Source organism: Zea mays, chromosome 2, assembly GCF_902167145.1.
Source record: "Zea mays cultivar B73 chromosome 2, Zm-B73-REFERENCE-NAM-5.0, whole genome shotgun sequence".
Taxonomy (NCBI): domain Eukaryota; kingdom Viridiplantae; phylum Streptophyta; class Magnoliopsida; order Poales; family Poaceae; genus Zea; species Zea mays.
Genome location: NC_050097.1, coordinates 239,324,233 through 239,338,047, shown reverse-complemented (window position 1 = coordinate 239,338,047; position 13,815 = coordinate 239,324,233). Strand labels below are relative to the sequence as shown.

Sequence of the window (13,815 nt, the reverse complement as noted above, 5' to 3'; positions counted from 1 at the left end):
AAATAAAAAAAATCCTTAACCAAATGTTTCTTCCCCGTGTATCTATCTCTCTGATAAGCAGCAGCAACAACGACGATTAATCGACTGATCGCTATTGCGCACTCGATAAGCAGCACTGCAGCAGTTAATCGTGATTAGTCGTTCGATCATAACACAGACGATCAGTTTGCCTGTGTTTGGTAATTTTCAATTTTGGTCTACATCGGTTTTTTTTTGTTACCATTCGTTTTGGCCCGCTGCAGCCCACTAAACATGTATGGACGCACATGAAGATTGAGACGAGAGCAGCAGAGCGCCACCACGCAGCACGCACGGACGCCATCGAGGAACCCTAGACCAGAGCACATCACACGGCCGGCGACTGGCGCCCCCTCTTCGGTCCCCAGCGCGGCGACGCCCTCCTGCTTGAGCAGGTGTCCTCTTCTGTCTGCTTGAGCAGGTGACTTCCTGGGCTTTAGGTACTCGCTTTCGCTTCCAACCAGCGCGTCCTCAGCCAGCGCTGGAGGCCGCCCAGCCGCGCCTGCGACCGCAGACCGCGCGTCCTCACTCAGCCAGCGCTGGAGATCTCCTGTCCGCCCAGCCGCGCCTGCGACAGTGCGACCGCCCTCCTGCCCCCAGGTACGCAGCCGGCCCCTCTCCTCCCTCCTCCCTCTTCCCTCCGCCAGTCCGCCCACAGGCTAGTGCGCCGCCGTGCCACAGGCCACTGCCCAGTGCCCACTGCGCCGCGCTGCACGGCCAAGCTCCAGTGCCCACTTGCTGCCGCTGCATCCACTTGCCCGGCCAAGCTCCAGTGCGCCGCCGCATCCACTTGTTGCCGCTGCCCTCAACGGCCCAGATCCATCCGCTGCCCTTGCTGCCCCTCACAGTGAATCACCTCTGCGGCTGGGAGTGAGGGGTCCCAGCCACTTCCCACTGGGCCGCAGACCGTCGGCCTCTGCGCTGCGTCTCACGTCTGTGGCCACTCCACAAGACCAGCAGCCAAGCCAAATTCTATGTCAAGTCTGAAAAGACGTTCAACGTTCGTTTAAACGTTTAAATGTTAAAAAGTTAGTTCATAACGTTTTAACGTTTTACCGCTTCCGGGGAGGAAAGCACTGCAAGATGATACTGCTCCAGTCCCCATCGAGGTTCCTGCTCCAGATCCTGCAAGACCGTGTTCTCAGGTATATTGCTTGCTGCCACCCTGCTTCCACCTAGAGAGAACATAACCACATCTTGCTTCTGGTAGCATGATTGTTTGCAATAATCCCATGTAATTTCATTTCATATGACGTTGGGCGATGCAGTGGCGAGAAGGGCATGGACATTGACTGTCACACGGTAGAGTTCGATGATGTCCGGTATCATATCCAGGTAAGTAAGTTCTATACTGTCGCATAGATTTGTGTCAAAAGGATGGTATATGTATACCACCATGGCGGCAATGGCTTGACACATTTTGGCATCAATCCTAATCAGTGTCATATTCTTGGGGTAGCTAACTTTTGGAAGTTGGTTTTGGTACAAATTAAACAGTTGATCCTAAGGTGGCTATCCACTCGATGGTTAGGTCCAAAAATATATATACAGTTTGCAGTTTTAATCCTGCATAATATAACTCAATATATAACGATAGTCAGTACTCAGTAGTTAATTGGGTCTATTCTTCCCAGTTTGGTATGTGCCATTTGATAGCATGTCCCTTTTAACCCCAAATTACCTCTTTGTTCACAAGAACAGTAACAAGAGCAATGAATAAAATGCTGTCAGCCTGTAACCTTCTTGCTTCTTGAGTTCTTCCATATACTGAATGGCTGCCATAACATTACATACTAACCATATAATTAGTGACAAGCACTTGTGGTGCAAGTAAAGGTTTCTTCTGTATTTCGTAATACAACAAATATGGACTTGTTAGTGTTTGAGCATTGCTATCTCAGCTGAAAGTGTGTTAAAATTTATAGGTCGATATTGTTCTACTTTAAGCAGATTTTCATCTAATTTTCAAGTTCTTGGATGTGGAAGCTGCCTCATGCTCAACATTACAATTCTAATGAATCTGGTCTTTGGTTTCAGTTTTCTATGAGGAATCCAAAGGTAATGGTGTTGTCAGTTGCTTTGCCTCTGCCACCTCCTGAAGCGATTCTGTATGATGGGCTACCACTAGGTGCCATTGAAGCTATAAAAGCAGCATATGGGCCAGTTGTGCAGATTCTTGATCCTCCAAAGGACGGGTTTGATCTCACAATGAAGATAAATTTGACAAAACTTCCGCTAGATGAAGGTTCTAGAGTTCCCTTCTCAAGGTTATTAATTGTCTTGTTGTGCTGCATGATCAAATTGGAAGATGCTTCCTTGTATCTTGTTTATCTGATAGTGAATTTCAATGTGGCGTAACATTTCCAAGGTTATTGCTGTCTGGCTGAACAATATTTTCAAACTTGTTGATGGCTTGTGTGTCTTTAGATGCTATTGATTGTCAAAAATTTCATTGCTATTTAGTTGGAAACATCTTCCTCTGTATATGAGTAGATGCTTCTAATGTCATGCGAATGTACCATGTGGTTAGTTGTCTAAAATTTGGATTGATTCAATTGTTTTTGACTAGATTAAGTAACTCTCACCTCAAAGGGAAAAAGGGGAATAAAGAGCTCCAAATAGATCTATCCAGTTTGTTCTTATTTAATTTTCTAGATGTTTTATTTAAAGTTGAGATAAAGGGTATCTAGCTGAGTTGGTTATGTGGCTTGAGTAACTCTCAGGTCCTAAGTTCGACTCCCTGTGGGGGTGAATTTTTAGGTTGGGGTTACCAAAATCTTCCTATCCGTCCCGTGCCAAAACATAGGTCTAAGGTCCGGCTCTGATTGTGGTCATTCTCACATAGGCTACGGTGTCACTGTGTATGGGTGAGACATGGATTCAGCGGTTTTCTCGAGTTGCATGAGGTCTTCTTAATGCAATGTTTGATTGCTGTTTTACCCACCATAGGTCGAGTTTATTTAAAGTTGATTGCATCTTTGGATTTGTTGCACAATGTCATCCCAATTATCTTATTTTTTCATCAATTGTTATTCTTAATTTATTATTGCAGTTAAACTAAAATATTTTGCTGTTTATTGGAATAAAGCTGGCTCTGCACTGCTGAAGTGTTGTGTTTTTTACTTTTTAGGTCACCATACTAGGTTTTTATTGACATTCATTTCATTACATTTATTTGATGATGATGTGGGAGTTTTATATTTCTATTTTCATCCATCACTTCTACATTTAAGCCCTTGTATTCTCTTCAGGATAAGTCTGCCAAAGCCATAGCCATCTCCTGAAATGTGATCATTTTTCTATATGAGTCATGTTCTCTGTATTTGTAGCTTCTAACCATTTGTTTCTTTTCTATATTTCAGAGCAAAGGAATACTATCTTGACACAAATTGCATCTATTAGAGAGGTTGTGTTGGGTGCACCACTGAAGCTCCTGCTGAAACATTTAGCCTCAAAGACAGTTGCACCTAATGTTAACAACCTTGTTGCTCTTGTTCACCGCCCTAATGAATCATTTTTCCTTGCTCCCCAGGTATAACTTTAGGGACATCAATATCAAATTATATCACTTAAGTGTGCCATACTAATTCTATCATTTGCAACAAATGGGATTCACTGTGTTGTTTCTTCAGGCAGATAAAGTTACTATTGTGTATCCAATGAGATTCCAGGACTCCATTGATATTGTTTTAGCAACTTCCTTCCTGCAGGTATTTTGGATTCTTCCTTTTGTCTCTTTCATCAGCTTCCTGGCCTATTGTTCTTCATGGTCTTTTGTCTTTTATGTTTATCGTACCAACTGCATTTGACACTAAAGGCCAATTTAATCTATCATAATGCTAACAATTCATGCTGCAATGTATTTATTGCAGCAACTCATCAATTAAGGAGTTTTCTATGCTCAAATAAAACTCTTACTTTCTGCTGGGCGCTTCTATAGTTCTGTATCTGTTGGTTTTAGCTCCAAAAGACCAATCCTACTCAAGCCTTGGGCGGGACTCCATGTGCAGATTCATCCAAATGCGAAAGCCATGTTTAATATGGCCCTGTGATGGGACAACAACCAAATTCTGGACGGATCGTTGGGTGCAAGGCAAAATGGTGGCTGAAATAGCTCCCAATCTCATCCTCCTTGTCCTTTGTCGTGCACACAGCCAAAGAACAATGAGCCAAGCTTTTTAAAAATAGGCAATGGATTGGGGATGTCAAGTGTGATTGCTCAGTTCGCATCATTGATGATTATCTGAAATTATGGGATCTTTTGGAAAATTTTCATCTACATGATGGTGTGCAAGACCAGCACTATTTACTTCATGGGTTGTATTTAAGGTTCTAAATCTCTGGCTACAGTGGTTGCTCTAGCAGGAGATCGCGGCTGGACGGGTGTGCCGCTAGGAAAGTTCACAAGGCGCTAACCGCTAATAGCCCGATTTAGTATGCAGAAATATACTAAACAGCGAATGAGTTAGCGCTGCTTACCCGTTATCTGTCGGAGATCTGCAGGGCTGGCCGAGACCTTCCTCGCTGTCCACCGCTGCTTGATTCTGGATGGCTACCTCTGCAGTCTGCATGTAACAGTAGCAGCGGCTCTGTTTTGGGAGGTATTCGGACCACCGGTGGCGTGTTGGCCTCTTGCCTCCACTCGTCGATCTGGCACCTTTCTGTCATCACGCTCCTCAGATGCGTTCACTCGGCTCTAGCTTGAGAAACAGAGGGAGCGTTGGGTTCCTACGGCACTGACGCGCCATGGTCATGATGTCACGGTGCTCCCCAAGCACGTCCGCGTGAGTGAGCAGGATCGAGGGAGCAACATCCTCTCTGGGCTCCGGCGGCAATGCAAAGGTGAGGCTGCATTGCAGAGAGTACGGTGTGAAGGTGACACGAGTTGGACAAAACAGAGAAGTGTGAAATGTGTGGACAGTGTTGTTCCAGATGTGTGGACGAGAAGGAGGCCTGAAGAGGTGGCCCAGTAGCCTGGGTGGAGTGACTATCTGTTACGTACGTCGTAGCGGCTGTAATATGGGCGATTGTCTGTCATAGCTGGTTGGAGATGTTGCCGCTAAGCATGATCTCCGGCGATTTAGAACACTGGTTCTATCAGATTTGTGCCTTGGAAAAGCATTTGCAAATATTGGGCTCTTCACCATTGTAAGTGCTTCATATGGGTAGCAGACCTCAACAGATGTTGGACTGCAAATAGGCTTGAGAAAGGAATCTTGCCACACCCAAGATCCTGCCCCTTTTGTGATCAGGATGAGGAACAATCCAGAATTTCTTAACTTCATGCGTTTTTGCAAGATGTGCAGTTCATCTTTTACGCATGAACTTGAGCTGCAGGCTTTGATCCCTCTGTTAGACTCTCTCCCGTTCTGTAACTAGTGGTGCAAAGTGATTAAAGAGTTGACAAACAATCTAGGAAAGGACTCAACACCCTCATCATCCTTGTTGACAGAGGAACTATGGGAACATTGCAATGATTATGTGTTCAGTGTTCAGCAATAGTACTTCTGTAGATGTGGTGGTCACTGGTCAGGATGGTGATTGATGCAGGGGCTGCCTGGTGCACTGCTGAGGCTGTGGACCTTAGGAATTTGGTCATATCTCTTGTTTAGGCCTCCCTGCCATGAGTGTTGTGGCAGTGTCTTTTTCTCTCAAACCATGCACGAGAGATGCGTGTCATTTTATTAAGGTAGGAAAAAGGGTACACCCCCGAATTGTTAAGGACCACTCAGAGTAAAAAGAAATCAAACCACTACAAAACAGAAACTACACGATCATGACCAGACAAAATGATCCCGATCAGGCAGCACCTAAGGGGTAGGGGCCAGGGACCTCAAGAGGAGATCCTGGAGAACCGACCGAGGAGTTAAAATCCTTCTGGAGCTCCTTAGGCAAAGTTCCGTAGGCACAGAACCACCAAGAGTTGAAGCGACTAGCCGAACCTAGAGGCACCTTGTCAGGGAGCTGCAATCTTTGTAGCACCCAGGTCCAAACCTCCCTTGTAAGCACACACGCAGAGGATATGGTTAATTGATTCACGTCTGGATCACTGAAGGGGCAGGCCGGCTGATGTGGTAGCACTCACTTCACCAGGCGATCCGAACTCTGAAGTCCAGCAACAACTATTGATGGCTGGCCAGACAAAAAAAATCAATTTGCTGGTGCCCAATTCTTCCAAATCCGTTTCCAAGGAGAGAATGGTATGGAACTAACAACATAGTATTATAAGCCGATTTACTGCTGTAGCATCTAGAAGAGGAGAGCTATCAGGAATATTGATCTGGGATTTCTGGCTGCAGCACAATGCCTTCAACCATATCACAAATGCGGAGGTAATCGATCAGCACTCTTACAGTAAGAGCGCCCTGGATATCTGTAACTCAACTCCTGTTAAGGAAAGCCTGACTCACTGTACTCTTTTTTGATACTTTCTTTGGGATCACTCTGAAAAGGTCAGGGGCTAGCTCAGCAACACTTTTTTCTTGTAGCCATCTGTCTGACCAAAATTTTGTGGACTCTCCATTACCAATGTGAACATTCACTGCCATATGAAACAAAGCACGAGCTTGTCTTGGGATCTGAATAGGAAGCCTGGCCCAAGGCTTTGTGACATCGGTCTTCCACAACCACAGCCAGCGAATACGCAAAGCCCATCCCAACCGCACCAAATCATGCACCCCTAAACCACCAAAGTGAACTGCAATGGTGCTTCTGTTCTGATCTTTCAACGTGTGTGGTGTCCATGTGGGCCTAGTGGTTTGTGTGGGGTAGGTTGGGATGGATGAAGGGGGTGCGTAGTGTTTAGGTGTTTTTATTAATGAAATGTAGTTATCCTATGTGTTTGAGAAAAAAAACTTTTTTGTTGGCATAGCTACCCTGCTAAAGCCTTGGCATTACTATTCTGCTGAGGTCCCTTTCATTATGACACAATCGATGTGAACATCTTGCTTGCTTCTTGTTTAAATTTAGGAATTTGTGGAGGCAAGACGAACAGCTGCACTTAATAATGTTCCTTCTTGTATGTGGTCTCCGGTACCACCTCTTGAGTTAAAAGGAGTATCTGCTGATGCACTAAATGCAAATGCTGGCTTTGTTACTTTCGGTAATTTGCGCTTTTCCTAGTGTCCCTTGTTCCTCCATGAAACTATTTTGCCTCACAGTCTTTTAATTTGTGCAGTTGTTTACCCTCGGCATGTTGAGGGTAAAAAGCTAGATAGAACAGTTTGGAATTTGTTGACATTTCATGCTTATGTAAGCTATCATGTAAAGGTAAGGCCCTTTAATCTGGTGCCATTTGTTTATATGGAATTACTGAGTTACTACCAGCAACTTCCCTTGAATATCTGGGAATTCACTAATCATGGCGAATCAGAACATTTCATATGGATGGCTGGATTTGACTGAAACTGAATTGATTTGTTTGCTTCAAATGACATTATCGTTGTTTATCTCTACTCTATAAAGCACCGGTTTCCTGGTTTCCACGGTCGTTGTGCGTCACCCTTCCTACTTTATGCAAAAATAAGGTAAAATTGTACATAACTGAGGTTTGAAATTTGGTTGTTGACTCTACAACCACACCAACCTTACCAACATAACACACATATTTTTATGTTTTATTAAAAGAAAGTCTATCTATATGATATATAGAAGCCATAACAATGCACATGCACGTGTATTTGACTAGTGCCAAGTAATATGTGACATTCTTACCATGCCTCGAATATACCCAAAATACAATTTTTTTGGAGAAGTCCTGGGATTTGGGCAAATAATCTGGGAAAATTTGTTACAGATGGGAGCAGAGAAAGGAAATTTTGGGGTGCAGTGTATTTTCACAGCGTACACTAGCTTCTGATTCAGAATAATAGAACCAAAGGACTCTTCTTTGACCCATAACCCATATTAACAGCTGGCTTGAGTGGTGATACAACCTACTCCTGGATCAATCTGTACTTGCAGATGGCTATCTTGGGAGAAATTGGGAGTAGTTTCTAACCATACATAGCCATCTCAATGTTTGTACAACACTATATTTGGGAACATTTGACATTTATGTTGCTTGTGCTTTGTATTGGTTCTTGGCTGCTTACTAGTAAGCATTCAATACTCTGCATCTCTGGACTAGCATCGGCTCTTATTGTGTTCTATGTGCAAACCCAAGTCCCAACATACAAACCCCAAATATGTAAATCAATCAGTCTAAAATCTTTGTTCTAACAACTCCATCTTGCACTACTACTGATATGCAGAGGAGCATACATTATCATGTGTCAACACATTACTTATATTATTAATATAAACAAACCGATAGATTATCATGTGTCAACACATTACTTATATTATTAATATAAACAAACCGATACCTTCGTTGTTATTGTTGTCTCTTATGATTTTTATTTTCTTTTGGAAGCAATTTCTGTCATAGTAACTATTAGCCTTCTATGAACTTTTGATATTAGTTTTACACTAATTTGTTACTTATAATTTTGCAAGTTCTCAATTGCCATGGTTTCTTGTATCAGTGTTCTGAAGGATTCATGCATACCAGGATGAGGCGCAGGGTTGAGTCGCTGATCCAGGTAGACTTGAAACATTCTTTTATTGGATCAGGTCATTCTAGAGATCTTGTACTTCATATGATTGTTGAACACTGCAACTTGACCAACAACCATCAGCATTGGTCTTAGATCCCAGGAACGTCGTTGTTAACTAGGACCGTACAACCGTCCTTATCGATCTACCCTAGGCTAGCGATGTTTGCTATCAACGGGGCAATGAAGTAGACGCCAACTAGCACCTATTGCTATCAACCATGGAGCCGTCGTCGAACCGTACGGTCCCGCAGCCGCTGGTGTCGAGCTCATAGAAGGTCATGTGCTCCTCCGTATTGTGGTTTGTTGCGCTGGTGTAAGGATCTCTCGAGATGAACAAACATTTGGTTCTCGTCGAGGTGGATCTCCGACGCCAGAGTGGGGCTGTCTTCGTGGGAGGCGACCTGGTGTCATTGGCGGATAGGGGTGACAATGGGCTCTAAATTTTACACTATAAGATTTAAGGACCGGATCGGATTAGGATCGGGCTCTATTTCTATTCATTTTTGAACTAAAATTTATTTAGTACCCTACCATTTTGTGAAGAAGCATTTGGATCGCGATCCATTACCACCCCTATTGGCGGACGCCAGAGCTACGAGCGCCACATGCTCTGGCTCCTCGCCGAACACCCACCGTGTGCTGCCTCCGTCCTCGATCTGGAGGTGAGTCCATCTCTAGCTCCAAGTGATGCGATATTCGCCGACGGTTGATGGATTTGGGGAATATGGATGCACTGGTGCCCCCTTTTGCTCACCTCTTCAATTTGGGCCATGGAGGCAGGGCCCAAAATCAACGTCCCTTCAGTGGGCTCCTCCCTGGTGTGATCAGTCTGGGTCTGTTCGTCCATCTTCTTGCGACATTCATGAGCCCAATACCCGTTATGCTGCCACCACATCATGCTCACGATTTCTGCCCGATTGTCGCTCGAGCTTCGACTACCAGAGAGTTGGGGCCGCGACACAACATGTGCCATCAACTCAGCCTTGGTCAGGTTTAGGCTAACTAAGGCTCCACCGCTTTAGTGAGTTTTTTTGGCGTTGCCAAACTACACCACTATGATACACACAATTACAAAGGGTCAAAAGGAAACTATCCATCAGCTATCAATTAGCTAAGAAAGGGAACTAATCAATGATCAACCAGCTAAGAAAAAACTAATCAATCAGCTATCAAATAGCTAAGAGATGAAACCAACCAATCAACTAAGAAGGAAACGAATAAACCCAGCTGGATTATGCAACATGATTGATCTTCGCTATGTGACTTCAGAGCTTTAGTTGGTTTATTTTTTCACAAAGGTGTAGACCAGATCTCAGCATAGGTTTTATCTCTCCAAACTGTGTTTGATGATGATCCACCTTGAGTTCGAGGGGAGGTGTTGGATGGCTATGCATGTGTCCTTATCGCGTTCGTCCTCATATATAGAATCCTTGTTGTATAGGGGGTCTCTATCCTGTATCGCTGTATATATTCGGGCCTAGTGCCCCCATATTATAATAGCTCTTTTCATTTAAGATGATCCCTTGAGAAAATAGGGTATCCTAGGAATTGACAGTTTGTGAGATAAAGTAAATGACGCATATAATCCTCTTTTAATTGTAGAGAGAGATTGGGATTACCATATTTGAGTTGGTTATAGGCATTAATGCTGCCTTTTTAAACTAGAATGTTTTTGTATGTGTGGGTGGAGGCGGTGGTATTTCACCTATAATCTCTTATAATTTTGGACAAATTATGAATGCTTGATGCCTTATATTTCAGGATAGAGACAGGAATATATTTTATAAATATTTCTAGAGAAATTTTTTAAAAAAGATTGACCTAGGACAAACTTAGACTTATATTTGTGATTGGAGGAATTTAGTACTTCAATATCTACACTAATCTTACATAGTTCATTCATAAATAGTAACTCTTAGTATCCTTTCAGGATGAGTTGTTTTTAGCAACAGGTGCCAGTTTACCGTAAGCATATGACAGTGGTCTGATGGAAGCTACTCATAGGGCAGGAATTGGAAAGGATAACATAAATTCAGTATCTTCTAATGCATGGATACAATGATCTGAAACAAAATGGCCAGGAAATAACTTAAATGAGAGAAACTAATTGAAATCATGATTGCTACTGCACCATGCAATGTTTTCCTGACCTGCCTTGTATTGCAGGCGTTGGACCGGGCGAAGTCTGATGCTGAGAAGTTGAAGAAGTTGGTACACGGTGGATCTTTCAAAAGACTGGTTTGTACTCCTTGCAAAATAGCTGTCGTTTTCTCATATACTATCTTATCGACCATTGATTCATACCATCCTCGCAGAGCCTGAAGAACGAGGGGGACTCGCGTTTCTGAAGGGAATTGGCAAATGTTGTTGTTTTCCATTTGGCTAATGACTTCTGTTGTGGGAAGCTTACTTCCGTTCAGTTTTGGGAGCGAAGGCTCGGAACCGGTTAAATCCATGCCATTGAATTTTAATGTAAATTCGCGTTGCTTTTACATATTTACTAGCCTGAAATCTCTCGGCGTATCAGTTCCATGACACATCGCCTTTGCAACCGGAGAGCCTGCTGCCTGCATCTTGGTGCAAGTAGTTTGTTTTTGCCATGAGATGTCTGAGTCTGATCTTTTTTGGCATTAATAAATGTGTTGTTCTTGGATCACATGATGTAGTAGGGAGTTGAGGCTTGGTTGAATCACATGACCACTCACGGTCACGGTACAGCATCGGCTGAGTTATGTCGAGCAGCCGCATTCATTTTTTTATAAGCTTGATGGTGTATTGTTTTATAAGCTTCGGCTGAGTTACGCTCGAACCACGGTCCTCCCGCTGCCAATCCATGGCATTGTTTATGTTTTATACTGGATAGATATTTTAAATATTAGGTTACATACAAGATAGAGATTATAGCTATATATATATCAATCATTTTTTTTAAAAATATATATAATCACTATAGACCGTGAAGGTGGTATGGTTATTTTGCCGGGCCATGGTATTGTTAAATGGGCCATGTCTCGGATCAATCTGTTAGACATGACTTATTTAGCCATATATAATACAATGCCTTATTTCTCACTATCTCTGATTTCACGAGCATAGAAGAAAAATGATAAAAAAACCTCATCTCATCTCACCACATCCGGTTTAGATCGTGTTTAGATAAATATCATATTTAAATAAAGTCTATCTATATAGAAACCATATCAGACCACTAACTAATATATAAGAGACCTATATGATAGGTAAAAACAACACGTGCACTAACTAATAACTACTACCCCGTTCACAAATATATGATACCGTTGATTTTTTTTTAAAAAACTTTAACCACTCGTCTCATTCAAAATATTTTTTTAAAAATATAAAATTTTAAGTCAAACACAAACTGCCTTAAGTGATAAAAAATCACAAAAAATAAATTATAACTCTTTTTTGAATAAAACGAGTGGTCAATTTTTTTAGAAAAAGTCAACGATTTAATATATTTATAAACGGATGGAATATATGAGAGATCAATATAGGACTTTAATGTGTGAGCACAGATCAAAACTGCGATTACCAATATGTGGACGTAGCCAACACATCTCTACTACTCTATAAGAACCTAACGTAGACCATGGTGCACGGTTCTGCCCATAGCCCCACCACCAGCACTCCCACGCGCATCTCCCCTCTAACTCTGCCTCCTAGGGCCTGTTTGTTTACCCCCCAGATTATATAATCTGGATTAAATAATCCTCAGAGGCAAACAAACAATCTAGCTTATTTGCCCAGATTATATAATCTAACCCCTTGGATTATGATAATCCATAAGCAAGTGAGGAGGTGCTTATTTCAGATTATTTTTTTCCCACTTCCCCACTACCCTTTCAAGTTTCCTAGAAATTACCCACCATTGCCATTATAATCTACCAAATCGTTTTTGCGCCTATCGGATCGGAGAAGCCCGCCGCCCAACAGAAACACGCCAGATAAACTGGGTAAACAAACAGGACTACTCAGATTATATAATCCAAATTATATAATCTAGATTATATAATCCTCCAAAAATAATCCAGATTATATAATCCATTGGGGTAAACAAACAGGCCCCTAGGCCCCCCTCTCCTAGGGCACGTCTCTCGACCTCCAGCTTAGACCCTCAACCCAGTTCCCGTGCACGCGTTCCCAACCCCAGCCCATGCGTCGGCACCGCTCCCCTCAGCGCTGCTCCCCTCGCCTCGGCAACCCTCCCCCATGGCCCCATCGGCGCTGCTCCCCCCTGCATTAACAACATCTAGTCAGTGGTTGTCTAGATCTGAGGCCTCCAAATGTGGATCCAGTCATACCTTCTCCAGATCTGTTGTCCTCTCACCTAGGTGGGCTTCGTCTTGCCACTAGTCTCCTCCTCGGGCTCGTCGGTGCAGCCGCGGTGGGCGCGACTTGCGGCGTGCAGAAGAAGCGGAGGCTCGGCTGGTGTTGGTACTAGAGGAGGAGGAGGCGAGTTCTTAAAAGATGATGGAGGGGAGATAGACTAGGACCACCAACATCTGCACGAGGTGGTGAATGGGTTCCCTAGGAGCTTCTCCATCGGCTGGCGTTTCAGCTCCCGCAAGTCGCACTCGGAAGTGGATTTCATTTACCCTTTCTCCTCAGGGTGGCCCTCGATCTAGAGACAACGTCTATCTCCAGCGAGAGCGATACCGTTGAGGCGCCTATCCGCTCCGGACACAACGTCCGCAGTGATGGGCAACCTCCAGGGCCTGAACGGTGCCACCGTAGGCTTCTCGGTGGCCGGCAGCACGGAGGAGGCGACTGAAGAGGAGGACATGCGGGACTGCGAGGGATGCGCTCGCCGATGGCCAAAGTCGGGGCTGAGGCGCTGAGCTGGGGCTGTGCACGGCCGAGAAGATGGAGGCGAGGCGAGTCACTCCATCACGCTGTGCATATCACCAAGGCGTGGCCTCCCAATCTCGGTAACCACCATCCCCTCCTATTCAACGTGAACTCGCCTCAATCAGATCGCTTACGCTGATCAGTGAATTAAAATCTTGGAGATAGGCTGGACGAGGTAGCTATATTCCTATATGTCACATGCATTACTCTTTGCTAGGCTTTGGTTTTGGATGTCCAGGATAATGTAAGTGCAAAATAACCCAGGCCATAAACCGAGTCAATTGTGATGTGGAGAACTGAAGAAGTTGTCTGCATGCACGGATTGAGG

The 13,815-nt window shown here is 43.8% G+C and overlaps 1 protein-coding gene across 5 annotated transcripts; it reads left to right on the top strand.

Annotated features, from left to right (window-relative positions):
• The first annotated feature begins 107 nt into the window (after positions 1-107).
• On the top strand, positions 108-11,424 carry LOC100282664 (uncharacterized). Of its 5 annotated transcripts, XM_035964803.1 has the most exons (12): positions 108-179; positions 273-618; positions 1,093-1,163; positions 1,287-1,353; positions 2,056-2,263; positions 3,381-3,550; positions 3,651-3,728; positions 6,988-7,120; positions 7,196-7,287; positions 8,544-8,600; positions 10,782-10,853; positions 10,931-11,370. In XM_035964803.1, the coding sequence occupies exons 3-12, from the start codon at positions 1,102-1,104 to the stop codon at positions 10,961-10,963; spliced, it is 972 nt and encodes a 323-aa protein (XP_035820696.1). In that variant the 5' UTR covers positions 108-179; positions 273-618; positions 1,093-1,101; the 3' UTR covers positions 10,964-11,370. The 5 variants fall into 5 exon arrangements, 4 of the variants coding, with proteins under 4 accessions (XP_035820696.1, NP_001399085.1, NP_001149044.1 ...); NM_001412156.1 differs by lacking the exon at positions 108-179 and having other exon boundaries at positions 255-618; positions 10,931-11,424; XM_008669763.2 differs by lacking the exon at positions 108-179 and having other exon boundaries at positions 539-618; positions 1,084-1,163; positions 10,931-11,271.
• Positions 11,425-13,815: the final 2,391 nt, after the last annotated feature.